General features: G+C 50.2%; 4 protein-coding genes across 6 annotated transcripts; 3 read left to right on the top strand and 1 right to left on the bottom strand.

Moving 5' to 3' along the window:
- Positions 1 to 35: 35 nt before the first annotated feature.
- On the top strand, positions 36 to 9,310 carry D2HGDH (D-2-hydroxyglutarate dehydrogenase). Its single transcript, XM_010716692.3, has 9 exons — positions 36 to 446; positions 1,138 to 1,195; positions 2,485 to 2,624; positions 3,486 to 3,679; positions 3,887 to 4,055; positions 4,639 to 4,782; positions 5,187 to 5,329; positions 5,963 to 6,128; positions 7,475 to 9,310. The coding sequence occupies exons 1-9, from the start codon at positions 95 to 97 to the stop codon at positions 7,750 to 7,752; spliced, it is 1,644 nt and encodes a 547-aa protein (XP_010714994.2). The 5' UTR covers positions 36 to 94; the 3' UTR covers positions 7,753 to 9,310.
- A 4,729-nt stretch (positions 9,311 to 14,039) lies between these two features.
- Positions 14,040 to 19,288, top strand: GAL3ST2 (galactose-3-O-sulfotransferase 2). Its single transcript, XM_010716544.4, has 4 exons — positions 14,040 to 14,231; positions 17,356 to 17,442; positions 17,615 to 17,894; positions 18,278 to 19,288. The coding sequence occupies exons 1-4, from the start codon at positions 14,206 to 14,208 to the stop codon at positions 19,115 to 19,117; spliced, it is 1,233 nt and encodes a 410-aa protein (XP_010714846.1). The 5' UTR covers positions 14,040 to 14,205; the 3' UTR covers positions 19,118 to 19,288.
- Positions 19,289 to 19,420: 132 nt separating this feature from the next.
- NEU4 (neuraminidase 4) lies at positions 19,421 to 23,104 on the top strand. The gene is given in 3 exon segments (XM_085232782.1): positions 19,421 to 21,080; positions 21,083 to 21,382; positions 21,549 to 23,104. Coding segments are annotated over 3 exon segments (1,419 nt in total). The 5' UTR covers positions 19,421 to 20,854; the 3' UTR covers positions 22,442 to 23,104.
- A 181-nt stretch (positions 23,105 to 23,285) lies between these two features.
- On the bottom strand, positions 23,286 to 27,619 carry TM4SF19 (transmembrane 4 L six family member 19). Of its 3 annotated transcripts, none has more exons than XM_085232776.1 (4): positions 24,560 to 27,619; positions 24,363 to 24,440; positions 23,715 to 23,881; positions 23,286 to 23,627 (listed from the first exon to the last, which is right to left on the bottom strand). In XM_085232776.1, exons 1-4 carry the CDS (start codon positions 24,833 to 24,835, stop codon positions 23,402 to 23,404), a joined length of 747 nt encoding a protein of 248 aa, XP_085088902.1. In that variant the 5' UTR covers positions 24,836 to 27,619; the 3' UTR covers positions 23,286 to 23,401. The 3 variants fall into 3 exon arrangements, with proteins under 3 accessions (XP_085088902.1, XP_085088903.1, XP_085088901.1); XM_085232777.1 differs by having other exon boundaries at positions 23,286 to 23,881; positions 24,560 to 24,743; positions 25,297 to 27,619; XM_085232775.1 differs by having other exon boundaries at positions 23,286 to 23,881.
- Positions 27,620 to 27,715: the final 96 nt, after the last annotated feature.

Below are 27,715 nucleotides of genomic sequence, written 5' to 3'. Positions count from 1 at the left end.
CGGAATCCCGCGGCCAGAAGAGGCGCCGCAGGGTCCTCCGGCCGGCAGGCGGCGCGCGGCTCAGCCGGGCTTCTCGTTGCTCCCCGGCTCGGCCATGGGGATCTCCGCAGCCTCCGGCCGCCCCGTGCGGCACGGGTGGGCGCAGCTGAGGCGGCTGCTGGGATCCTGCGGGACGTGGCGACCGCAGAGCCCGGCCCCTGAGCGGCGGCGGCCGTGCCGCGCTGCTGTCAGGCCCCGGCAGCGCCCCAGCAGCGCCCTGCACACCGCCCGGCCCCGCCGCCAGGAGGTACCGCTCACCTGCGAGCGCTACGGGCTGCGGCGGCTGCCCTTTGCCCGCCTCGGCAGCGGCGATGCGGCTTTCTTTGAGAGCCTCATGCCGGGCAGGGCGTGCTCGAACCCCGAGGAGCTGAAATCCTTTAATGTGGACTGGCTGAAATCAGTCCGAGGTAAGTGGGGCTGCTGGTGTCCCAGTGCTGCCGAAACCTCGCTCGTCTCTGCTCGCAGGCCGACAGAATGGCTTTTCCTCCTAGGAGATACGAGCTGCCTGATGCTTCAGGGTAAAAGCAAGTTGACTGTTTTCCTATAACCAGTGTGTTCACTTCATAGCTTCTGAGTTTCTCACCAAGCCTCAGAAATGAGCGTTGTGAATTCTGCCTTTTGTCAAAGATTCTATAAGAACAGAATCACTACGGATGGAAAAGAGCCCTCAGATCCCCGGGTCCAACCCCACCGTGCCCACTGCCCACGTCCCTCAGTGCCACATCCCCACAGCTCTGAACGCCTCCAGAAATGGTGATTCCCCACCTCCCTGTGCAGCTGTGCAGTGCCTCACTGCTCTTTCTAATAAATCTTTCCTATTATCCAAGCTGGACGTCCCCTGGTGCAGCTTGAGGCCACCGCCTCTCGTCCTAAGACAGAAGACATTTCCTAAGATAGAGTACGTTTCCCCTTACTCACACTGGCAACCAAGTTTATAGACACATAAAAGGTTTTTACAAGTTGCTTGAAGTGCTTTAGATTAACTGTTCCTCGCAGTGGGGGGTGTTGCTGTTTCGGACATCATCCCTTGCCACCTTCTTCGTTCTGCTCTCTATACAGCCTATGGCTTGCCTTGAGAGTCCCTTGCTTTCATTGCAGGCTGCAGCGAGCTGTTGTTGAAGCCAAAGACAGCAGCAGAGGTGTCTCAAGTTCTCAGGTAATGCGTGCCTTTCTTACAGGGTGAGGAAACTCAGGTTTGCTTTGGGAAGGTCACACGGGGGAAGGGACATTCAGGCAGTTGTGTGAGCGCTGGAATTGCTGAAGCTGTTTTTGTCTTGGTGGTGCTTGAGCTCTGGTGACTTCAGCTCTCCCTTCTGCCCTTTATGTCCCAGCTGTCCTTGGGCTCTCATCTTTTTGCACACCCTTTAATCCAGCAGCACCCAAGCCACGAACACTGCCTGCTGTTGTTAATCCAGAGCTGTGTCCCTGCTGCTGGGCAGGCAGTATCACTTGTCTTGTCACTGTCTTTGTACTGACAGATGGGACAAAGCTACCCCATTTCTTTCCTGTTGGAGTAAAAAGAAAAAAAAGTCTTTGAAGCTCTTGATACCATGGGTTTGATGCATTTTGAGGAGATCTGGTGTTCCACCTAAGTTCCTAATATTCTGCGAGTGTAGTTCAGGCCAGCCAGTGGGCTCAGTGGCTGTTTGCTAGGAGACTGTAACAAGCAAGGTGGTTGTACAGTTTTCTTAGGAAAGAATATACAGGATCGTTGTTAGAATGTTTTCACAGAGAGCTGAAGCTTTTCAAGGCAGAAGGAGATTTGAACATGTGTCTTGTGTTTCATAGTGCTTCCCTGGCTCTTGGCTTTTGTGTCAGGGCAGCATCAGGAAGGCCCAAAGGCTGAACTTTCATTTATTCTGCAAAACAAAATTCCTGTGTCCTGGCCAGATGTCCATGCAAAGGCAAATGGGCAGTAATAGACTTCTCAAATGAGTGTTGGCATTGATGAGAAGGGAGTCTGGAGTGCTTAAGTTGGAGGAGAGAAATCAGGAGAGATCAGCAAATGGATTCAGTATTAATAGTTTTTCTGCTCTACTGGATTGTCCAAATTAGACACTGTACCAGTGCTCAATATGAGCAGTTCTGTTAAGGGATCCAGGGAGGGCCCATCTGCAAAGAGAAGATTGTTTTGTCCACCAACAGCACTGCCTGTGTTTGGAAGTATGAGAGCAGGAGCAGTTGAACATCAGCATCTGTTCAGGGTAATGGCCCCAAATTTTTGTCCGGCACTGGGGTGAGTGCAGTGAGGAGTTGTGCTTTCCCATGTTTCCAATGAAACTGCCCCTTTGTGTCAATTTAATCTTTAGGCTAAACATTGCTTAATTGTTAGGCACATTGAGCAATCTCACAACAGTGCGCATTGCTGTGGAAGTGAAACTCTTCTGATAGACTGGATTATTGGCCTTAAGAGACTGAAGGCTTGAGAAACCTGTTTCCTTCCAGGTACTGCCATGAGAGGAACCTGGCAGTGAGCCCCCAAGGGGGTAACACAGGCCTTGTTGGGGGCAGCGTTCCTGTCTTCGATGAGATCATTCTCTCCACTGCCCTGATGAACCAGATCATCAGCTTTGACCCGGTGTCTGGTAAGTATCATAGACACATGGTGCACAGAAGTGACCCCTGGGTCTAACTTAGCTGTTTTCTGGGAGCTGATAGCTGTGGGATCAGCAAGGGTCAGCCCAGCAGGATCGTAAGGAGCATCAGAGATTTGCGTCCTCCCTGTTCCTGCTGCTGATGCCATCCTTAGGTGATAACAGGAGCAGATGTAAGAAAACATCCGGTGGCAGAAAAAAGGAAGAAGGAGATAAGAGGATTGTGTATGTCCTGTTACCCAAATGAGAAACCCAGCAGGTGGAGAACAACAGTGGTGGGGGGGATGTGTGATAACCGTTCAAACAGGGAAGGGAAGGGAATGGAAGGGAAGGGAAGGGAAGGAAGGGAAGGAAGGGAAGGGAAGGGAAGGGAAGGGAAGGAAGGGAAGGAGGGAAGGAAGGGAAGGAAGGAAGGAAGGGAAGGGAAGGGAAGGGAAGGGAAGGGAAGGGAAGGGAAGGGAAGGGAAGGAAGGGAAGGGAAGGAAGGGAAGGGAAGGATGGGGAAAGCTTATGTGTTGTATGGGTTTGGAAAGCTAGGAAACAGACTGCTTTGAGTATCTCAGCTCTTAAGACATGGTGAGAAGGGAAATGAATGCCAGGCAAAGGTTGACTGAACATCACTGTATTTTGCCCAGAGCTATGGATGACCAGATGTTAAATCAGTAGTAAAGCCCTCTTGGGTCGAGGAAGGATAGAACAATGCCCTGTAGCAAGCACAGGGTTCTTACAGCTTTAATTGAATTCCAGAATGTTTTGGAGGAAGAGGTGGTTCCGCCTGCTTGCATCTTCCCACCTCTTCAGGAGGAACCTTCTTCTGGGGCATCAGCCTGTAGCAGGATGTTTGTGTTTCAGGAATCCTGGTGTGCCAAGCTGGCTGCATCCTAGAGAAACTCAATGAGTACTTGGAGGAGCGGGGCTTTATCATGCCCCTTGACTTGGGAGCCAAAGGTAGCTGTCACATCGGTGGTAATGTGGCCACAAATGCTGGAGGCCTGCGGCTGCTGAGATATGGCTCTCTGCGAGGGACTGTGTTAGGGCTGGAAGTGGTAAGGCGAGTACCTGGTAGCTCCTTCTGTGTTTGCACATCTACCTCTTATCATTTTCCTGCTGTTCTACTCTTGGCTGTCTGTTAGGAAGGCAAAAAGTTCCTTTTCAGTCCCTCTCTCTTGATTGTTCCTTTTGTGGCTCTTTTGAGAAAGTGCCTCCATGCATGAAGCATCTGTTATTGATGCTGATACTCCGTGTTCTCACAGGTGCTGGCAGATGGCACAGTTCTGGACTGTTTGGCATCTCTGCGCAAGGATAACACTGGCTACGATTTGAAGCAGCTTTTCATTGGATCTGAGGGGACTTTAGGAGTCATCACAGCTGTCTCTATACTCTGTCCCCAGAAACCTAAAGCTGTGAATCTGGCATTCTTAGGTAGGAACTACTATTAATAAGCATCACATGTGAATTTGTATGCTGGAGTGGGAATAGTCATGAAAGGGGAGTCCCTGTTGAAGCTTTTTAGCAGAGCTGTTTGGAGGCAACCTTCACAGAGACTGTTCTTTTCTCAAAAATGCCAGATGAGGCTTCTCAGACAACTTGCTTCTAATACATACGTCCTTGGAAGCAGGCAGCTGAACTCCTGGGAGGTTATGAGTGAACAAACCTATGGAATATGTGCAGTGAACCCAAGAATTTGCCTAAACTTTCATAAGAGCCTTTAAATACATCTTGGATTGCTTTCTTTCCCGTGTTGAGAACTAAGTGTGCAGCAAATTCTTTGCTATGAACTGTCTTAGAATGTGCAAGAGGTCCTTGCCACAGCGAAGACCAATTGCTCTCTCCTCCTGCTGTTCTACTCCAACCCTTTCCCCACCTCAAACCAACCCACACTGCACTCTTGTTTCCTAGAGACAGGAAACATCACTTCAAGCACGATATAGGCTTTTTAAAAAGTTTCTAAAAGCTTTTGAAGGATTGATTTTTGTTTCTGATCTTTTTTTGTATCTGTCTGAAGGATGTCAGGATTTCTCTCGGGTTCAGGAAACGTTTACAACCTGCAGAGCCATGCTGGGAGAGATCCTGTCTGCCTTTGAGTTCATGGATGAGAAGTGCATGGAATTGGTTGAGAAACATCTTGGGCTCTCCAACCCAGTGAGAGGTACCACAGCTGATAACTGTCTAGGGAACAGATGCAGGTAGCAGCCTTTGTGCTGCAGAAAGTGGCATTATGCTGCTTAAGGGCTTTTAGTCCCACTTGATTTTTGTACCCAGTATTCAATTCCAAGCTCGATTAGTAAAAGTTTTTAAAGATAGAACTTTTTGCTCCTACTGGTTCCCACAAAAATACTACTTTTTGAAAAGCAGTAGTGGATAAAACAGTGAAGTGCCCTCCAGATAAAAGATTGCCACTTGGGCTGCACTTCTGTTTGGCACCAATGAATCTGGGCGGTAGAGGATACTTCATAAAATGTGCCAAGATTGGGGAGAAACTCTAGAATCTGCAGTAAAATCCCATGCTTATAGCACAGAGCAGCCACTTATTTTATTCTCCCTCACTTTCAGGCAGCCCTTTTTATGTTTTAATTGAAACTTCGGGCTCCAACTCGAGCCACGATGAAGAAAAATTGAACAGCTTCCTGGAACAGGCCATGACTTCTGGTTTAGTCACTGATGGAACTGTGGCAGTGGATGATAAGAAAATAAAGGCAAGTCAACATTTCCTCTTGCACAAATCTGCTTAAAAAAATTCTCCCTTCATGAGGAAGTGTTCATCCTGTTTGATGTTTGGAGTTAATACACCTGAGTGACCTATTAGCTTATTATTGAGAAGAAGGGCCCAGAGTGTTTGGGTTGACAGTGGATGTTTTCTTCTTTAAAAAGTGGAGGATAATGAACTGTGGCTTTCAGTAGTTGCTGTGGTAGGACCTACATCTCCATGAACACTATTGAAAGCAAAAGCTGGACTGTCAGTGAGGCCAGGAATGAATGAAGTCCTGCAAACCAAGGTGGGGATGTGTAGAGCCAGACTCTGCAGTCTCAAGGAGCAAAGTGGCACTGGCAGATCAGTGGAGGAGGCACATCCCCACCTCTTGGGAAACCAGAACGTCTTTGCAGAAGATGCCCATGGCTGTGACACTTGTTCTTTCTGTCTGGGGTACCACTGATGTGTCACTTGGCACTGGTGCCAAGAAGTCCTTCTTACTGCCTCCAATAAGGCAGAGGATACTGAAGGATATCAGATGTTACGTGTGGAGTCAGGGCTTTTTTCCCCCCGTGTCACAAAGTATTGAACATGAGGAACTTGGTTGATTGGGATTCCTTTGATCTTTGTCCTGCAGGCACTGTGGAGCCTGCGGGAGAGGATCACAGAGGCACTCACTCGTGATGGCTGTGTTTACAAGTATGACATCTCCCTCCCTGTGGGAAAACTGTATGATCTCGTGACTGACACGAGAGCTCGTCTGGGCCAGAGTGCCAAAAACGTGGTGGGCTATGGCCACTTGGGTGAGTGCAGATGCAGGAAAAGGAGATGATTTCTTCTTTTGCTCCAAGTTTTGCTGTGCAACTTCCTAGTAGCTCCTAAAGGTTTGGATTTTTTTAATTACTGAGAAGCATAGATTGAACAGCTGAGAGCTATTAGAAGGATGCATAAGCATCTTCGTTGCTTTCAGACTGTATATCAGTGGCAGGTGTGACCTGGCAGCATAACCACTAACCTCTCTGCAGTTTTAAAGTGGTTGTTTGTATCCTTTTGCTCTGTTTTCTGTTTAAATATCTAGGGTATTTTGTTGGACCATCAGCGTGATTAATGTGCTCAGACACGTTTGGTAGATAAACATTTTCCTGTCCAAAGTGATTAGTGATATTGGAAATCAGTTATATTTGAGTCATTGACTCTCCAAATGAGAGTGATAAAAAGAGATCACATTTTTTCGATAAGAAGAGGCCCCTACATTTATCAGAATGCTTTCAAACTAACTTCATTTTATATACACTAGAAACAGATAAGTCACTTAGCAAAGCTGTTCTGTGGGTTCTCTACCACCACCCCCTGCTAAAAATAAATCACCAAACCAAGCCAGAAACAACAGCACAAACCAGATCACTCCTCAGCATGCTTGATTTCAGATGATTTGAAAGACACAGAAAGACAAGTTTTCATAATAACAGCCGCCTTTGGAGGATGGTGGCATTGAGGATTAAGTTGTGTACTGTAAGAATTTGCTGAGATAAAAGAAGAGGTTCCAGAGGGAGGATGAGTATTTTTTTCTTTATCTTTGTGTGTTTTGTCTTCTGAATGCCCTGTAACCGTGTGCTTAATTGAGTATCATCCCACGCAAGCAGCAAAAGGAGAAAATAAATGCTTTTCTTTCTTTGTTTCTGTTGATGCAGTGCCAAAGTGCCCTTTGAATACTGCACAAATATAATAGGTACAGTAATGAAGGGCTGTATTGAGATCTAATCATCATTATTAAATACTGTTGGAGAAATCTTTGGCATGTCATCTTAGTGCAGGAAGAATAATTAGTGCAGCATGGTTGTTTGAATTTGTAAGTTACAAAAGTGGGAATCTGAGAGTTGCTTGACTTGGTACACTTCCTCAAAGGTTGTACTGAAAGCATGGAAAAACAAAGATCCTATTTGAGTTATTTGTGCACAGAGAGGCCTGATGTTTGTGGAAGGACAGTTCACTTCTCCTCTCTGAAGGGATGGTTTGGAAAGTAACAAAGGCACTGTTGTTTGAGTACTTGGATGTATTGGATGATGTTTGACTACTTGGAAGATGACAGCAATGATTCAGGGCTACAGACTTTATCTTACAGACCCACCTCTGTAATGTTTTATTCCAGGAGATGGAAACTTGCACTTGAACATCACGGCAGAGTCCTACAGCCATTCCCTTCTGGATGCCATCGAGCCATTTGTGTATGAGTGGACTGCAAGATACAATGGCAGCATCAGTGCAGAGCACGGGCTGGGCTTCAAGAAAAAGCAGTTCATTCAGTACAGCAAACCCAATGAGGCAATCTTTCTAATGCAGCGTTTCAAAGCCATGTTGGACCCCAAAGGAATCCTCAATCCATACAAGACACTGCCCCCCAGCCCCTCAGCAGATACCATCGCGTGAGGACGGCATCTCTGCTCAGTACCCACATGCTCCATCAGTTTGTGGTTGAGGTACAAGCACAGGAAATGTTCCCTGGCTTACTTCCTTAGCGTGATGGAAGAAGTGAAGGAATGTGCTTCCTCTTTTCCAGAGTGTCTGCTCTTTCTGAAGAAGAGCACGTTATTGATTTTGGCAGTATGGCTTTTCTGTTTAATCTAAACCTTGACACCAAGCATACAAATATATATATATATATATTTAAATCTTACCCACTTGCTCTACTGTGAGTGTGATATCTGGAGTTGGTTTCCACCTTAGTCTAGGTAGTGGAATGCTTGAAGATTCCTCACATCTCTCAAGATCTGGTGATCACCTTTTTTCTTTCCTCTCTGTACCATTTGTTGCATACATTCTGCAATCAGACGGTGAGGGAAACAGGGAGCAGCAAAGTTTCAGAAGCAAGGGAACTTTTGGGGATTATTGCCTTTATCTGAAATTACCTGCAGGATTATAAGGATAGAGTCCTTGCTTATAAAAACAGAGCTACTTAACACTTGCTCACTCAGGCATTTGGGTGAGGTTGGTAAGGTGGTTTCAAGGCATGTGAGCTGGCATCAGAGCCAGCTGGTAGCAGCAGTGCCCTTGTTAGTTGGCAATGTTTGAGGCTTCTTTACAGCATGAGGCCATGGGATACGTGGTGCTAAGCATCAAGAGTCAGGTCTTTCTTTGTGTTAGAGTTTCAGATCCTGCTCTGTGCACCCTTAGCCTACAACTGTAGGAGAACCACAGTATTTTTGCTATCATTTCATGTACGTGGCTGTGACATACACACATAAAAAGCATTACAAATCTGAGTCCACAGAACTATGAGGAGGGTTTATCAGTGGGACCACCTTTAGGACCACAGCAGAGCAGGGCTAACAACCAGGCACACGTAGGTCCTTCCTGCACCTGATTTCTGTTCCCCAAGAGCTCATCTCCTGGACGGGTCAAACTTCCCAACCCCTGTGTACTCCCTTAAGCCTCATCTTGGATTTCAGCAATTAAGACTGTATTTTGGCATTATGGGTTGGAGCAGGCAAACAGCTGTAGCAGACATAGCTGTTGTCTTTGTAGGGAAGACTTGGATACCAGGTAGGTGCTGTTTGCATCATTACACCAAAAGGCAGAAGCCAGATACGACATGACATACAAACTGACCGTGCAGGGGCAGAGCTGAGCAGGCTGTGCTGTGTGTAGGTCTGTCCATGAGGGTGAGTTCTATTGTTTGATTTAGTAGTGTGCAATCTCCTCACTTTCAGGACAAACAGCTTTACAGTGCAACTGGATGTTGTGTTGAGGGACATGGTTTAGTGGGAGCTATTGGTAATAGGTGAACGGTTGGACTGGATGATCTTTTAGGTCTTTTCCAACCTTGCTGATTCTATGATTCTATGATTCGATAAATCTACTCATCAGGACGTTTTTATTTTGATTACTCATGCTGCTGTAAATATCTTGGAACTATTGTAATTTATGAAGTGGTGTTAATACTCTAAGGAGCATTCTGCTAAAAATAAAGATTTCTTCACATTTTGAAGCCTCTAGAATAATTTTAGAACTGTAACAGAAGTGATTTTTGTTCCTGTTTTTTAAAAATATAGGAATGCAAAAGGCCTGTTTAAAAAAGAGAGAGCCAAACTCTCATTCTCTGTGGGTTGGGATAGTCTTTCTATATCTGTCTATTTATAGTTAGCAGGAGTTGTTATAGTTTGATTAAGACCAGAACTTCTTGGTCTGAGCCTCTGCTAGTGGCCTAGGGAGGTGAAGGATAAATCTGGCCTTGCCAGAATCCTGTTGTGAAAATGTCTTGGCTGTAGGTGGCACAGCTGGAGTCTGTGCACCATCACATCTTGCAGAGCCCTGTACTGAGTGCCAAGGTCTTGGCCTGGCTACTCTTTTGGCTCCATTTGCTGTTTTATCCTGACCACGCACAGCACTCCTGCCTCACAGTAAAATCTTTCTACTGGCTAGGATTGAAGAGGACTGAGGGAAAAGGACCATTCTGCAGCATGGTCCTTTGTAGGAGGGGCTTAAGAGCAGGGATATGAATCCATCTCCAGCAGAAGGAGGAGCTGATGCAGTCTGCAGTACCTCTTCTTTCACCCAAACTCTGGGCTGGCAGCTGCCTCTTCACCTGGAATGGCTCTTCCTCTTCCCACTAAACAGCATCCATCCTTTCCATGTGCTTGGATGATGGGCTTTGGGAGTGACATTAGATCAGCTGCTGGAGTGCAAGATCTTGGAAAGGCAGAAAGAAGGAAGGTGACTGCAAGGTTACGATGTGAGTCAGTGATGGACTTCAGGTGCCGTTGGGTTTGGCTACAGCAATTTGTTGCTTTGACCTTCAGCTCCGCCGTTTCTGTTTTGGTTTCTGAGGACTCCTTGTACACATTCATGCACCCTGGATGCTGGGTGGCCGGGCCAGAGCAACTCTCGCTTGTCTGCTAAGGCCTTGACTGGAGTCCTAGCTGAGAGCTGCCTTTCCCCTGGATCTTCAGCTGAAGAAATGGAATTCATGTTTTGTGTCCTGCCTGTGCCCACGATGATGTGTGTGGATACTTCTGCTCTCTTCCCCTCTAGTTTGGTCCGATTTAATGGCGAGGTGACATCAGCCAGAGGAGGTGTTTGCTCACTTGGGGCTACAAGCGACAGGGGACAGGATATCCAACTCCAAGTGCACAATGCAGAGATTTCTGTGCGTCGCAGTACTCAGCAAACTCCTTTTGTTCTCCATAGGTGCAGCCTTACCACAGGGGCAGGTCTCAGGCTGGTGGAGGCGGCCCACATGGCCCACGTCCAGCTCTGCTCCGGTTGGCGGGCAGCCTGGTAGCAAAGAGCAGCGTGGAAGCAGACAATAGGAAAGGAAATCAGTAGGAAAATGAAATCCTGCCGTCTGGCTCTCAGAGAGATCCCCGATTCCAACAGATGCATGAAAAAATTAGGCTTACTCAAGCGGGAGGGTGAGAGGAGAAGGGAAAGTACCAGCAGACAGCACAAGACCAAGTGCAACTGGCAGGTGATCTATGTAAATAGGCTGGTTTTAACTGGGCTCATTCACTCACAGATTTTTTGCATGCCCTCTGTGTGTGCTGTGTGTCCACGTGGGCTGTCCTGGTGCTGGTGGCAATGAGAAGGGATGTTTGGGCAGCCCACAGGAGCCGCTGGTTATCACAGGATAGCCTTGTTGACTCCGGATCTTGCTTGATCCTCCCCCAAATCCCAGGCATTTTCTTTGTTTCCTCTGTTTGAGCGGTTTTGTTTGGATACATTCTGCCTCTGCTTTGAGATGACAGGAAGATCATCATGTACTGCTGGTGCACAAAACAACACTGTCACCCTGCTGCTGCTCAAGGCCAAATCACTGCCCAGGAGTCTTCTCCTGCCTCCCAGTGTTTGCCACATCTGTGCTCACCATTATGTGTACATCACCCAACCCCAGCGCTATCACAGATCATCCATCCAGAGCAGAAAAACATCCTAAAGAGCCATTGCCTTCCGTTTTGAACCAGAGCATCAACTCTACGAGGCGTTGAATTGAATTAAGGATGGTGGCTGCCTCACACATCACAATGAAATTCTAACTGAGGTTGTGACTCTCAGCTTTGCATGCTTTGCATGCATGTTTTCGACAGAAATAACTCCCATCATTGTGCAACCGGCTGTGTCTATTTAGGCACACCCTACCCCTCTTTTGTTCCTCAGGAGCTGTCAGGGAGGAGCTGATCATCTTCTTCAGGCCTCTGCACACCACTCTAAGACCATCTCTGCATTCTCCTATCGTCAGAAGTTAGTTCAGGCGGCCCTGGGATGCTGTTACTCCGTTCCAGCAGCAGGAACTCCAATCTCCCCCAGCAGTCATTTGAAACAATATAGTCCTAAAAGGCCTTGTGCTCCTTGAATGCTCCCATCAAGGGACTGAAGCTCAGTCATCAGGTGTATCCTAACAACAAAGCCTTTACACAGCTGTCAGTGAGCTTAGTGTCCCTGGAGCGAGGCATGCGTAGGGACCCAAGGAGGTTGCAGCCACCCAATGTCTTGGCTGCAGGAAGGAGGGAGTTAAGCAGAGTGAGCATGTCAGGAGGCAAAATGCACCCAGCCTGTGCTCTTTGTGCAGCAGATGATGCAAAAATAGGGGAAGTCCACGGTGGCAGGAAAGAAGAAATGTACAAGACTTGCTTTCTGCCAAGCTCAGCTGATACAACCTGTTCTTTCTGGACTGGGTTGTTAATATTCTCTGCCTTTTTCCTGCTTCCTTTTTTTTCTTTTTTTTTTTCTTTTTTCTTTTTTCTTTTTCCCCACTGCCCGTAAGAGGTTAAAATGCAGTCTTTGTGCATGAATGGTTCATTCTGGGACGTGGAACTTTCCATCCTGCTTTTCTTCAGCTGCACACAGGGAAAGTGCTGGGGAGGGGGTCGGGCTGCCAGATAACACCGTGCTGCAGCCCAGGGATTCTGGCAGGGACTATACATAGAGAGCTGTGGGCTCCGTGCTGCACCGTCCCAGCTGAACAACAGAGTGGTTACCCTGCAGGAGGAGGTATCACGGGCTTCTGTGCCAGCATCTCTCCTGGATCTATAATATTGGCCATCTGTTGGATGTTGTCGATGCTCTCCAACATTGGTCTACCATTGTATGTAGGAGGGAGAGAGTGGATATGTAATATCCGTGCATTATTTTTTAAATGTGAAGTCATTGTAAGATCTTCTTGTCCCAAACTTTTCTAGGGCAGAGTGCTGCGGGGTCTCCTGGTGCAGCATGGAAGCGCGTGGCTCTCTCCTATCCCAGCTCAGAGGATGGAGCAGCTCCTGCAGGGTCCTGCCCCAGCTAATGCTGTGCCACCTGGCTGCCCTTCAGTGCTTCTGCTCTTAAAGCAGCCCAGCACCAGCTAAGCCCAGTATTTCCCCTCGGCAACACGTTTTCTGCATAACCGAACAAGAACGGGTGAAACGGTTATTGCACAAGAGCCCAGGAGAGAGCAGTGAATCAGTTGTAAAAGTGAGAAAAAATGGTTTTTCGCTGTTGGTGGGCTCTGCCAGCTCCTGAACGGGACACCACATGGCTGATGTGCTGAATGTTAACAGGAGAAAGAAGGCAATGAATTAGTGTCCTGCTGCCAGCAGCTCGTTCCGTGCCGAGAATAACCCTTTGCAGAGCAGCCCGTTGGTGCAAGGAAAGAAACCCTACGCCTCGCTAATCTCTGAATCTTGATAAGCACCACGATTGAGGCTGGCAAGGGGAGGCTGTTTGGCACGTGAGCACCTGCTGTTGGTGTGGTGGTGGGAAAGGTGCACCATGGGTGGAGAGGGATCGTGCCGTGAGTTGCATAGGAGAAGTTTGGCCATAAAAGTCCCAAACCAATGGCTTACTGCCCTATTCCGGACTTGAGATTGTGCGTCAGCATTTTATTGTCCGAATTACACTAATGCCATCTATGTCCCATGAGCAGCAATTCCCCTGCTGTGTTTGGGCCCTGGAGATCACAGCAGTAGATGTGTGTATGGCGGCAATCAGGGAATAGGGTCGGGCGCTGACGCACATTGCTGTGGGCCCTGCCCAGCTCCTGCTCCCCATTCTTCCCTCCCTGCCTTGCCCTCCTGCGGATACCCCTCCGTGCAAGGAGCTGATGCCAGGACAGGCAGCAGGAATGCAGCAAATATAGAATAATTGCAGCTGTGTGAGGCACCGCCGGGTCTGTTCCTGCCTGAGTAACTCTGGAGCTGCCCCGTGCCATGTGCAGAAGTAGTGGAGGCCGCCCAGCTCCCAGCCCTGCAGGGTCCCAGACATGGGGAGATGCCCCCCAGCTGAAGGGCTGCTCCTGCTCTCCCAGGAAAGTCTCAGTGGACTCTGAGACCCGTGTGCAACACAGGTGATGGCGATCATTCTTAACTCCAGAAGTCACTTAGTTGTATCATCCAATATAACTCAACTGGTGTAGATACAAAAGGTTTTCCTACCGAGGCTCGGATACAGCAAAGGGTCTGCGCTCTTTACGCCCCGTTACAATAATTGGGCTGTCACGGGAAAAGAGTTTGAGTCATTGTGATTTCTGACTTGGTGCCAGTGGTGTAACCTGAAATGAAGGGGAATTTCCTGCACACCATTCCTGTTTTACACTCTTGTTCTCAAGAGAAGGCTGTCTCTGCTAAGGATGGCCTCAGTCCTTTCCTCCCCACACACCCCATCTACTACTGCAGCTCCGCAAAGAGCACGGTACCTATGCAAATGCAAGGCCATGCCAGAACGGTTCATGGCTAATTAATTAACTTCCGCCCACTGCCGAGCCACTCCCTTTGTCCTCACCTGTCCCGGCCTTTTATAGCAGTGATAGGATGCTAGAAATAGAGGCACTTACATTCGGAGCTGTGGGAGGCCGTAAACAAAAGGAGTTTGGGAGCTGATTTGCAGAAGAGATCCTTTCCAGCTTGCGGCAGCATGAAAACCCATGGGTGTGCTTCAAGGTAAGGGGAGACGGAGGAGAACCCTGCAGGCGCTGAATTAGCATTGGTGGTTTGCAGGGAGGTCAGGTTCAGACGGCTCAGATAATCCACATAAGTGGTTAATAACCTAGAGTTGGTTACAGGCTGCTCCAGGTAGAGATTAATTTTGCCGTGTGTTTGTCTTCTTGGATCCCGAGACTCTTAATTTGAAAGAACCTCGTTGTGTCGACACGGATCCTTATAAGGGATCTGTGTTATTTTCAGCTTAATCCAAATAAACAAAAGTGTGTCGAACCTTAAGGCGTGCAGTGCACATCCAAGTACTGCACTTTGGCTCAATGTGTCTCTGGTCGATGGATGCGTGGTAACAGGGGTGCTCTGAATGCATTCTGTGCCTTGTGCCACATGTGCTCCCATCGATAGAGCTGATAGTTATGAAATAGCCTGCTTACTGCTTTGACTGACTCAGTGCGCTCCATAATGCTCGGAACTCTTCCTGCTCACCTTCAGCAAATACAGCAAAACAGCACTCAAACAAGTGGGACCTGACTTGAAGAGATCAAAAGATATTTCAGCCAACATCGTGTGTGGTGTCTGTTGCCCTGGCGTGCTCAGATTTAGGAATCGCTTGGAGAATTGCAGTTTCCTGACCAAGTCCCATGCGTGTCGTGGCTGCTCCTTCCCCTGTTAGCAATCAGATTAGCAGAGCCCTGTCCCTCCAGGGTCCCACTGTCCTTTCAGCCCCTTTGGAAGAGATGAAGACAGTTGTCCTGCCATCCATGTATTCACCAGGCAGTGAAGTGTGGGTCAGTGCCACCCCATCATTTCTGCTCAGGGATGTTGGTTGTAAAGAGGCAGTTCAGTTTTCCTTCTTGTTGCGTAGGGATGGTGACCTTGCCTGTGACTTACACCCAGGATGCTTTAGGCAATCATTGACTCATTTGCCCCAACAAAGCATCTAAGTGCAATCCTCCTGCTTTCCACTTTGCAGACAACAGCTGAGCAAACATGGAACCTTATCTCAAACGTTGAATTCTGCAGAAAAGGTGCAGAAAAAGGACACAGGCAAACTGGCTTAGCAAGTACCATCATGCAGGTAGAAAGGCAGACCTTGGGACACCACCACAGCAGCACCAGCTTCACCTTAAGTGAAAGGCTGAGGAACAAGGCCAGGGGTCAGGGTGCGTTCAGCAGATGCAGACCACTGGTCCCTCTGTGTTTCTCCCCAGGTCTCAACTCTACCCATAGAGCACTCAAAAGAAAGGGGTTTCTCTCCCCTGGGAACAAAAAGTAAAGAAATACCGATGAAGTCATAGAATTGTTAAGGTTGGAAAAGACCCCTCAGATCCCCAAGTCCAACCCCAGCCCACCCCACCGTGCCCACTGCCTATGTCCCCCAATGCCACATCTCCACGGCTCTGAACACCCCAGGAATGGTGACACAACCATCCCCGTGCAGCTGTGCAGTGCCTCACTGCTCTTTCTGAGAAGAAACGTTCTCTAATACCCAATCTGAGACCCGTCTATGTCTTGACATTCCTCGTGCAGAAGTTGTGCTGCCATTTCCCACCAGAGCTTGGTGCTTCCCAGGCTTTGGGAAGGGCTCTGCAGCTGTCACAGGGGGGAGAGTGTACTCATGAAATGCAAAGCTCAGAGCAAGGTCAGCCCTCTTTCTGCAGCACTATCACCTATTGCATTGCAGCACCACAGCCTGCACCCAAAATCCTTGTGCTTTCGTTTGTTTTATGGCATGTTGTTAGACATCAGTTTTGATTGTTGTATTTCTGTGTGCAGTGCCCAGTTTTATGTTGGACTTTGCTCTCTCCAGTTTTCTGTTATCTTATCTGCCTATGTCATCCCTGCTCATTAGAGCCATCAGGAGGTTGTGGAAACGTATTGGGCCTGACAAGGATGCAGGGTTCAGTCAACGTGGCTTTGTGTATGGCATTCTTTGCTCCTTCCACCAAGTTACAAATACCACACCACAGGCACAGACAGAGGGTTTCAGGCACAACACATACGGAAGTGTTTGGAAAGACTTTGGAGAAACTTGTCTCATTTCTGCCCCTCCAGTATTTGTCTTTCTTTCTGATGTGACAGTGGTTGTTTGGCACTGGGATGCCACCAGTGCTTTTTCCCAGGATAGAGAGCATTCTCAGGAAAACACAGTAGTTGGGATTGCCTTTTACCTACCCACTACATGTCCCCAAATGAGGCAGGGGAGTGCTGGCTTCCTGCTGGCTGGGCAGGGGGAAACCACGACCACGATGCCCCCACTCTGTAAACAGGACTGCGTCGTCTCAAAACCCAAAGCCCAAAGCCAGATCCTCTGTATTTTGGAAAATGTGACTGAAAGGTTTTAAGATCAGAGGAGTCGGATCAAGTCTGGTGGACGTCAAACCTACCAAAGAGCCTATTCATGTCCTGGTTGTCTAATTAGTACTGGGAAAGGCTCAACTCTTTGTTCTCCAGGCAAAGCGTTGGTGGATGAAGTGACCAATCCACAGCTCTAGCTCTGAGCCCAGGCAATTTAAAGCCTGGCCAAGGGGAGAAAATCTGATGATAGCACACAGGAGGTGCAGGTGAAGCCGAATGTGAGAGCCTAGGCTGGGAGAATCATTTGTTTTGAGAATCAGGGTGTAACTAGTCTGGTAGAGGCACTGCTGTGTTATTAATCAGCCTTCTATATTGAAAAGACCCTGTCGTTTTAAAAAAAAAAAAAAAAAAAAAAAATCAATTGTAGTTTTCCTTTTTGACTCTTATCTTCTGGAGTGTTGCCACTGCATGACACACTCAGATTTTTTTATCAAGGAAACGCCCATAACTCCTACAAAGTGCTCATTTTCTATGTCCAGGTGGCTGCTGAGAGACACTCGAAGAGAATAAACTCAAAGCAGACAAATTCTAGGGCCTCAGAAACAAGGGGGAAGAAAAAAAAAGAGGTTTATGTAGGTCAAAATGAGGATAAAATAGCAATTTCTCTCTGTCCTGCCTCATATCCCAGAGCTGCTGGCACAGCTGGTGCCTGGCATGTGGAAATCATGGTCCCTGTGACTGAAGTCATGAGGGCAGCAGTTTGGTGGTTCACATCTGGGGCAAGATGGCCTTTTAGATAGCATTCACTGAAATTCTGCTCTCTTTCCAGGACTATCAAAAATCTCCTCTTTGTCAACTTGTTCCTGGGACTTGCCTTCCTGTTGGGATTCTTCCATGCAAGTAGCAGGAACCACCTGTAAGTCTTATCACAGCAAGAGCAGCCATTTGCTTGACTTGATGCACACAGTGCAGCGAGGAGCTAACCTCTGACACTGGTTAGCTCCCTTGATTTAAGCTGATGCTGCCAGCTTAAGAGATGGGGTATGGCTCTGGAAGGGCTGTTTTCCCCATGTGTTGCCTTCCTGCAGATTCCAGAAGAGTTCTGCAGAGCTGCTGGCGTCCCCCGTGCCCTGCCAAGCCAAGACCAACATCATGTTCCTCAAGACTCACAAGACTGCCAGCAGCACCATCCTCAACATCCTGTTCCGCTTCACCGAGAGGTACAAACTCAAAGCTGCCCTCCCTGCTGGCCAGCTCTTCCACCTGGGTTACCCAGAGAGATTCGTCACCAATTTTGTGGAGGGTTTTCAAACCCAAGAGCAAAACTACAACGTCATGTGCAACCACCTGCGCTTCAACCCTTCTGAGGTAAGAGCCCTGGCACAAGGGAGAAACTGAAGGATGTCATCTACCTGGGTTTGTGCAAGGCCTTTGGCATGGTTCTTTCACCACATCCTTACCTCTAAATTAGATAAATATGGATTTGAAAGCTGCAGTACATGGTGAATAAGGAACTGATGGGATGGTCGTAGCCAGCGGGTTGTTTTCAATGGCTCTATGTCCAGATGGAGGACAGTCATGAGTGGTGTCCCTCGGGTCAGTAGTGCTCTTCCACATCGTTACCAATGACACAGACAGGTGGGTTTGTTGGTGACACCAAGCTGAGTGGTGGACCTGGACATGCTCAAAATGTGGGCACGTGAGAATCTAATCTGTCCTAACGGCCCTTCTTCTTCCCCCCTCACACACAGGTGCACAAGGTGATGGCAAAGAACACCTTCTATTTCTCCATCCTGAGGAACCCCATTGCTCTGCTGGAATCTTCCTATGTCTACTACAAGAACGTGGCCCCTGCCTTCAGCAGATCCAAGGACGTCAATGAATACCTGGCATCACCCCTGAAATATTACCATAAGGACGACTACAGGAGAAACATCTACGCCAAGAATAACATGTGGTTTGACTTTGGCTATGATAACAACGCAGAGGACAACGAAAACTATATTCAGTCCGTCTTGGATGAGACTGAAGAGAACTTCCACCTGATCTTAATAGCAGACTACTTTGATGAGTCCATGATCCTCCTGAAACACACCTTGTGCTGGGATTTAGATGATGTGATTTACTTCAAACTCAATTCCAGGAGCAATGAGACTGTCCAGGCCCTGACTCCAGAAAGCAAGGAGAGAGTAAAAAAGTGGTGCTCGCTGGACTGGAAGCTCTACCTGCACTTCAACCAGAGCTTCTGGAGGAGGATTGAGGAGACCATAGGACTTGAGGAGCTAGAGAAGGAGGTAAATGACCTGCGAATGAGGCAGAAGGAACTCATGGAGACTTGCCTCTTGGACCAGGAGGCCGTGGTGAAGGCTCACATCAAGGATAAGGCTCTCTTGCCTTTCCAGTCGGGGTCGGCGAATATCCTTGGTTATAACCTCAGACAAGACTTAGACAATGACACTCTGAAAAAGTGCCAGAAAATGGTTATACCAGAGCTCCAGTACACGTCCTACCTCTACTCCCTCCAGTACCCGCACAAGAAGGGGAAGCCCATAAACTTTCCCAAGCAGTGGAGCAGTTCTCAGAAGATGTAATCTCCCACATTGCAGCTGCAGCATCCCACTGCTGCAGCCTTTTGCACTGGCCAAGTCTGGCGATGAGACTCTTGCACAGGATGGGGAGGCAGGGAGTCATTTGAGGGCTACTTCCACACTCTGTCATTCATTCTGTGGAAAAAAAATATATATATCTTTTATTTCTTTTTATTTACCGCCTTTTTCATTATGTGGATGCCAGACCTTCTGAAGGGCATGGCCCCTTCTTGGTACTGAGGTTGCAGCCACCATGTACTTGGACCTTCCAGATTTGCTGAGATTGTAGCAGGTCCCAGAAGGCCTCCAGGCAAGGACACAGCCTTAGCTGGGTAATGCTCGAATTCATGACGCTGCCGTCACATGTAGGGGACAGCCTGGTGCTGCTGGGCACTGGTAGGCTCTCGGGCTGGGCTAGACTTTCTTTCCACTTAAACATTAATCATGAGCTCAATTGTTTTGTTTGCATTTGACCTTTCTTAATAGAGGTCATTACTTCCAGGCTGGTTAAATCTCACTAGAGCAAGTCCTGGTTTCCAGCTTTGAAGAATCCAAAAAAAAAAAGGGAATGAAGGGAATGAGGACAGGAGTGCACAAAGGGAATGCAGCAGTGGAAGCACAGGTGCACAGGAGAGGAATGAGTGTTTCAGGCTGGCAACATCGGTGCTTTAGCACCAGCAGAGGCTTTGCCACGTTCTGTTGCTCCCATGGCCAAAATCTCCACCACCAATGAGGGAGGAACTTCCACATCACATCCACTGTGATGGATAGGATGAATCAAACTCCTGGGACTTCTGCACGTGGCACAGGAAGCAGAGCAGTGCCATCACGCCACAGCTGGGCTCGGCCCCGGTTCCTGGAGCCATTGCCAGCTTCTACCGTGCCTGCATCCACATATGGTGCAGGATTCCAGGTTTAACCAGGGTGCCCTCCCTCCCATGCAGGTCAGCGGTAAGGGATGTGCATGGGAAGTTTTTAGGACAGCTGTGGCACAACTTGCTAATGAGCAGTTTATTCCACAGTTCTTCACATAGGCGTTCAAGGTATTGAGCTGCCAGGTGGTGAGGGGGCCACAATGGACCATTTTGGTGGCTGAAGCAGCTCCCTGGGGCAGAGCAGGCAGCAGAGGGGGTGGCATTGCATGGCTATGGTGAATCCAGAGGCTCCAACACCACTCCCCGGGAGGCAGGAGGGAAATGGAGGCAGGAGGCACATCCCCTTGGCATCCTCTACCCCCCAGCCCTGAGCCACTGAGGGGCCCAGGCTCTGGCTGCCTGATAATGGTGCCTTTGTGCTACTGCTGACTCAGGGCTTTTTGCTGGGCCCCGTGACCCATCGGTGGGGGACAACGCAAGGGGAGACACAGCCGGCAGCAGGGGACAGGGCTGCGCTGCACAGGATCGGGTGAGTGCCTGAGCTTTATCTGCAGGGTGTTGGGCAAAGCCGCTAGACAGAATGCAGGTGAGTGCCCCAGCCAACAGCACGGGGCAGGCAGCACCCCTGGGCCTTTGGTGGGAATGCAGCAGAGGGAGGAGCTGATGGGATCCCATCACTCAGCTCAGAGGACGTGCATGGGGACAGCTCTGCCCCCTCCATTTCCATCCCAGCCCTGGCCAGCCTGGGTTTGTGGAAATCCCTCCAACAGCAGCATGGAGAGCAGCCTTCTCTTTTCTTTTGGCAGCACCAAATCTCCCCAGTCCCCACCTCGGTGGGGGCTGCCCTTTCTCCCCTGCAGGAACCATGGGCTCCCGGCACTTCCCTGCCCGGACTGTGCTCTTTGAGAAGGAGTCCACTGGTGTCACATACCGTGTGCCAGCCCTGCTCTACCTGCCCTGTGTGGCCAAGCTGCTGGCCTTTGCTGAGGAGCGGCTGAGCGCCGACGATGCCCACGCCAACCTGCTGGTGCTGCGCCGTGGCACTGTCTATGGCAGCTACGTGGAGGTGGGACGGGGTCCACGGGGAGGGAGAACGGCCCAAGGGTCCTGGGGGCTCACTACTCCCTCTCCAAGCAGTGGGAAGACATGCGGGTGCTGGAGACGGCGGCACTGCAGCACCACCGCTCGATGAACCCCTGCCCGCTCTATGATGAGTTCACCGGCACCCTCTTCCTCTTCTTCATCACGGTGCTGGGCAGGACACCTGAAGCCTTCCAGATTGTCACCGGGCAGAATGTCACTCGCCTCTGCTGCGTCACCAGCGCCGATCAGGGCCTGAGCTGGAGCAAAGCCACTGACCTGACGCAGCAGGTCATCGGCAGGGCCATCAAAGGTAGCAGCGTGGCCATGCAGGGCAGCGGGAGGGCCAGTGCGGTGGCTAGCAAAGGCCTCAAGCTGCAGCCCCATGTTGCAGGGCTGGGCTCCAGTGAGGGTCCAAGGGCAGAAATGTGGCTCATGATGGAGGGGACCACTGGTAATGCTTGTCCCCCTGTCCCCAGAGTGGGCCACCTTTGCGCTGGGCCCAGGGCATGGGATCCAGCTGCGCTCCGGCCGGCTGCTGGTGCCCGCCTACAGCTACCACATCGACTGCAAGGAGTGCTTCGGGCAGCTCTGCAAGACCACCCCGCACTCTTTCGCCTTCTACAGTGACGACCATGGCCAGGGATGGCGTTTTGGGGAGTTCATCCCCAACCTGCAGACAGGAGAGTGCCAGCTGGTCTCGGTGGATGAGGAGGATGGCTCCAACGTCCTCTACTGCAATGCCCGCAGCTCCCTGGGCTTCCGCGTCCAGGCACTGAGCACTGATGACGGGGCTGTCTTCCATGGGGGGCAGCTGGTCCCACGGCTGGTCGAGCCCCCACATGGCTGCCACGGCAGCATCATCGGCTTCCCCGCACCTTTAGTGTACGGCCCTCAGCCCCGCTCGGCTCTGCAGGCACTCCCTGCCATGGTTGCTGGCAGCAGGACTTCAACAGGACCTCGCAGCTGTGCCTCATTCCAAGGGGATCCCAAAGGCACTTCTGGGCCCTTCTTCCAAGCGCCGACATGGGTGCTCTACTCACACCCCACCAGCTCCATGTCACGGGTCAACATGGGGGTTCACCTCAGCACCTTCCCTAGGGATGCAGACAGCTGGACTGAGCCCTGGGTCATCTACGAGGGCCCGAGCGCTTACTCAGACCTGGCTTACATGGAGCTGCCCCACGGCCAGTTCCCCGTCTCTGGTGGCCCAGCCATTGCTTTTGCCTGTCTGTATGAGAATGGGAAGCGCTCGCCCTACGAGCAGATCTCCTTCAGCATGTTCACACTGCATGATGTGCTCCAGAACATCCCCCTGACGGCTGCAGCGCCCCGCAGGAAGCGAAGGCGAAGGAGTTGTTGTGTCTGCTAGAGCCGTCCGCAGTGTCCCCTGGCAGGGGACAGCCATGGACAGATGGGGCCAGCTACCACCAGTGGCCAGGCTGGAGCTAGTGGCACCTGGGGACAGCCTGACATGAGCCCTGTGGCACTGTGAGCTGTGCTGATGTTGGGATGCTGGGAGCTGGACTGTGCTGAGGGCTGCTGTCCCAAAACAGGGTTTTATCTCATTTTTATTGCTGGTTTTTAAATATATGGTGGTTGGGCTTACAAGTTCGTGCTGATATGACCGTGTCATCCCAGTTCTCAGCCATCGTCCCTCTGTCCTACCAGCCTTGCACCTCCCGTCCTCCATCTAAAATCCTCCTGAATAAATAACTGATTCCTCATGCCACTCTCCTGCTGCTTCCAGCTTCTCACCTGTGCAGGGTGCTGGAGATGCTGTCTCACCTGCCCCCAAAAATCCCTGCCAGCGGGCAAGCTTCCCACCCAGATCCACAGCACCCAAAAAAACCATATTCATGTGAATTAAAGAAGCAGCTAATTGCTTTCCCAAACACACACAGTCAAACAGATATCTGTGGAACCAAGAACCATGCAGATGTTGCCCTAAGGGGCATGGTCAGTGGCAGTGGTGGGATGGGTTGTGTTTAGAGGTCTTTTCCAACCTTAATAACCCTATGAAATACACACTGAGGGGCGCCAGCCTGACGTTTGCTGTGTGTGTGGATGTATATGCATGAGTGTGAATTCTGAGGGATCTGCACCCCATTTCCAGCACCGCCTCCTCCAGCAAGCCTCTATTCCACAGCTCCAGCCCCGACCAAGCTGGGAGTCTGAGCTGCCCCCCACAGGAGGCACTAACACCGCAAAACAGATTAACAAAAATAAATCAGGCTTTTATTTATATACATGGCTCAGGTGCGTTGTGGAATGGAAGACACGGGGTGAGCAGGAGTGGTCTCCACGGAGGCCACAGCCGGGACACATGGTCTCACCTCACTCCAGGCGCACGGGAGAGCCCTGCCTCCTTCCTCTCACAGAAGCCGCAGAGGCACCCGGCGCAGCCGTTGATGATCTGGAGGAAGGTTAGCACCATCTCGGCAGCACTGATGAGCAGCAGCATGGAGAAGAAGGTGACGTGCCATGCCACGATGCCCACCGGCTCCAGGCAGGTGCCCCAGGTGCTCGGGCAGAACAGGTAGAAATTCTCCAAGCCCCTGTACCACACAGGGAGAGCATGAGCCACATGCAGCCTTCCCCTCTGTGGTCCTACTTTCGCTGCCAACAGCGTGAGGGCCCTGTACCTGTTGCTAGGTGTGTCCACGAAGGGGTAGTCCCAAATAAGGCCACTGCTGAGCTCAGTGGTGTTGTAGAGGCAGAGAGGGCCGTCAGTCAGACCCAGCCCCGAGAAGAAGAAGCAGGCGGCAGAGCCCAGGAGAGCCAGCTTGGAGAGGACAACAGAGAGGAAGGCCTACAGGGAGCACGAGGTTTAGAGATGGGCAGAAGTGGGCAGGCAGGAGGAGCTCGTGCTTGTGCCCTGTCCTTCAGAGGGCTGGGCATCGCACGGCATCTCACCGCAGGGCCACGGTTAAGAGAACATTGTGCAGTGCTCCACCATGGGGCACCGTGCATTGTCCCACCACATGACTGGTGGCACCACGAATGACTCACTACGTGCCCATGAGAGGTGGCCTCCCACAGACATCCTACCATGAGGTTACTGTGCAGTATCCCACCACATGGCCACAGGAGAGGGGACACTGTGCGATGTCCCTCCACAGGACAGTGGAGAGGACACTGTGCAATGTCCTACCCCGGGGCCACAACTGAGGTGGTACCATACAACGTCCCACCAAGGGAGAGGAGGCACCCTACAATGCCCCACCACACACCCACAGGAGAGGGGACACTTCACCATGTCCCACCCCACACTGTTTGGCACCCTGACTTACGTTCCGACGGGTGCCACAGTCGGAGCAGCAGGCGCATCGCCATCCCACAGCAGTGATGTGAGTAGCTGCCAGCAGCACCTGCAGGGAGGAGAAACTGGCCTATGGGGACAAAGGGGAACAAAAGCAGGACACCCAATCCTGCTGTTTGTCCTTGCTCTGTGCGTGTTGGAGGATGCCATGCAAGACACAGTGCTTACCATGACGCCGCCTCCCCAGATGCCTGGCACGATCTTTGCCCGCCTGCTGATGTGCCCATCCACCACGTATTGCCAGGAGCCGCCAGGGAAGAGCAGCAGGATGCTGGCCACCACGGAGACCATGCCCAGCACCAGCAAGCAGGGGCCCACGATGCGGCTGCATCTCCCTACACACATGACCAACCTGCATGGAAAAGAGAGGTGGAGGCGGCTCTGGCTTTGCAGAAGCAGAACCCATGGGGTGCTGCGTGGTTGTTTCCATGGGAAGAGCTGCATCACAGCCCTACTCCTGTGGAGGAATGGGACTGCCAACCCAATGTGAGGGTGCTGCTGCTGTTAGCTGGGAGCTCCAAGGCAGACCACCAGCTCTGCCACCCATCCATCCAATGCAGCTCTATGTCCTTTCTGCTTTCCATCATTCCCACCTTTGTAACAAACCCAAGACCTCTCATCCTTCCTGCTGTTCTCCTAGAGCCAGGAGGGCTCAACACTGAGTCCTTCGCCCCTCTGTAGACCTTCCAGTAGAGCTCTTCCTACCCTGGAACTCACCCAGGGGGCTGCTCCAACCTCAGGCCTGCTGCAGGTCCCCCAGGGACTTCTGCTCCTCCCTCTCCCCCTCTCCCTGGGGGAATCTCCTCCCTCTCTCAGAACAGAAATGACTAGCCATGTCCATGGCCTAAAGCAAAAAGGATTCAAGCAGAGTCTGGAGAAACCATCCTGCTTTCCTCCAGGCTTACCTGGGAGCAAATCTGGGAGATGTTGGCTGTGTGAAACCAGAACTTCTCACCCTTCCCCGGCAGAGCTCTGTCCTGGAAGAATGCTGAGAGGCATCTCCCACGGGTGCTATTTATAATGCCCATCCCGGACATCCACCCACTGCATCAGTCATGTCACCATCATCCACTAAACCAGCAGCTCATGAGGAAGGATGACTGTCTCTCCGCATGGGGCAGCCCCCACCAGCGGCACTACTGGTTTCCTTCGCAATGAAACTGTCTCAAGGGAAGCAGATCCAGAAAGCAAACAAAAACAGGAGGAGCAACACAGCTCCCTGGGCAGTGGGAGACCCACCAGCCATGCAAACTGCAAGAAAAGACATCAATTCTTGCTGTCACAAGTCCAGCAGGGAGAGGAATCCTGCATAGGTCCTTTAGCTGGTGGAGGAATGCTCAGCTGCAGGGTGCTCCTGGGCTCCCATAGGGCCTGGCTGTTCATCTCAACCCGTACCACATGAATATGGCGGATGCACAGTGCAATGGTGCCTTGCTGCTTGCAGGGAGTCATTTTTAAGCAAGATGGTGGTGACTCTTCCTCATCACACTGAGGCAGCGCGTCAGAGGCTGCAGCAGATGCGGCTGTATCTCATGAAGTGTTTCAGAGCAGAAGATGACTCCCAAGATCTCGTCTGGCTGCTGCCATTACCGCAGAGGTTATTTCTGGATAGTGAACATTTGGAAGTGCCACAGGTACAGTGCTGCTCCAAGACATTATACATGGTATATAGCCCAACTTGTTCTACCTAGAACAATGCGTGCAAGTGGTATTGCCCAACTTGGTTCAAAATGGATTTTTCTGCTTTCAGACCAACTTGGACAGGGACAGTGAGACTGTAAAACCTGCCTGAAGTGCACTGTGCCACCAGAGATATAGAAAATGGAGCTATAGCCCTCAGGCTCCACACGGCAGTAAGGAGTAAGCATTCTCATGTAGGATACCTGACAGCAGGGAATAATTCCATTTCTCCTTTCTCTATTTTTTTACGCTGAGAGGAAGCATTTTCCACTTTACAGTAAGAAAATGTGTTGCAATTTTATCTCATGTCCTGTACGTCACAGCATCAAGCTTCCCACACATGATGGTCAATCACACTTTACAGCCACTCCCCATGAGATGTCAACCGGACCTTTATCCGAAGAATGCTGATCCTTACAGCCACTCCAGCTCAGTTCTCTAATAATAATAAAAAAAAGAGCTAATTTTAGCACAGAATGGAGTAGCCTCACGAGCACCATGACTCCCTCTTTAGCTTAAGAATGCGATTACGAAAGTGTAAGTGCAGCAATTAGTCAGATAACTTTGTGCCAATCACCCAGCCAAGCTACTGCCAAGTGTAGCAATACTGAGAGAGATCCCCAAGCCAACTCCTTCTCTGACAGCAGGTCACAGCTGTAAGGATGCTGACCAACACTTATGTGAGCTGTCCAGGTTGTTTTATCCCACCACACTTGACACTATCTGCAGCCCATGTTTCGGCCACCACATTCATGTCCAGTTGTGCTCAGCACGACTCAGTGTTTCTCCCACTCCTCCTGGTAGCATCCATAACTCGGTTTCCACCACTAAAACTGACCTACAGGTGGGCATGTTCACTGCCAAGGTGACCTCCTTTGACCTGTGCAGAGTTTGGGGTTAGAACCCAGACTGAAGAAACACCAACATGCTGCACCGGGACAATACGGCATTTGCTTTAACTTCCTCAGGTATTTCATAAAATTACTGCTTCAGATGAGATAAACCAATCCCATCAGAAGTCCGAAGGCTGAAAGTTGGATCTGCTGAAATGAAAAAACACATGAAAAAAAGAAAGTAACACACACCTTACAGATCTATCCCACAGCTCCCTGCCTGCGATAAAATCGTATTTTCAACTTGGTCAGAATGGGAAATGCTTTCTTAAGCTGGATTGAAGAGATCAGTAGGAGTGCACAAGCAAGCCTCCCTCACACACACTGGAGTTGGCTCCTTCTTTACCATAGCAAGGAGAGGAGCAGATGCTGAAAACAGAAGACTAAGTCTCTTCCAACATTGCCCTGGAGAGCTGGCTAGCACATCAGCTTCCTTTGGATGCTGGTATCTTCCCACAGGGCATCCTCAGTCACCTTGAAGCCTCCCCTCCTGAGAAAGCTTTGGGTTCAGACCAAACACATTTACACTTTTCTCGAGTGCATGCTGGAAAGGAGTGACAGGGAGCACTGATTTAAGTCTTCAGCATGGCATCGATACAGTCACCCTATTCCAAAGCTTTCTGGGAAGTATGAAAAGGTTAGATAGTCATACATAGAAACAGGGAAGTCCTTCTCTTCCTTTCCTTCCACCCCACAAAGGAAAAACTCAAAACCTCTCAATATAACACAGGTACAGACTCTAGTTCGAAAT

Source organism: Meleagris gallopavo, chromosome 11, assembly GCF_905368555.1.
Source record: "Meleagris gallopavo chromosome 11, MGAL_WU_HG_1.1, whole genome shotgun sequence".
Lineage (NCBI taxonomy): Eukaryota > Metazoa > Chordata > Aves > Galliformes > Phasianidae > Meleagris > Meleagris gallopavo.
This window is presented reverse-complemented; position numbering and strand designations above follow the sequence as displayed.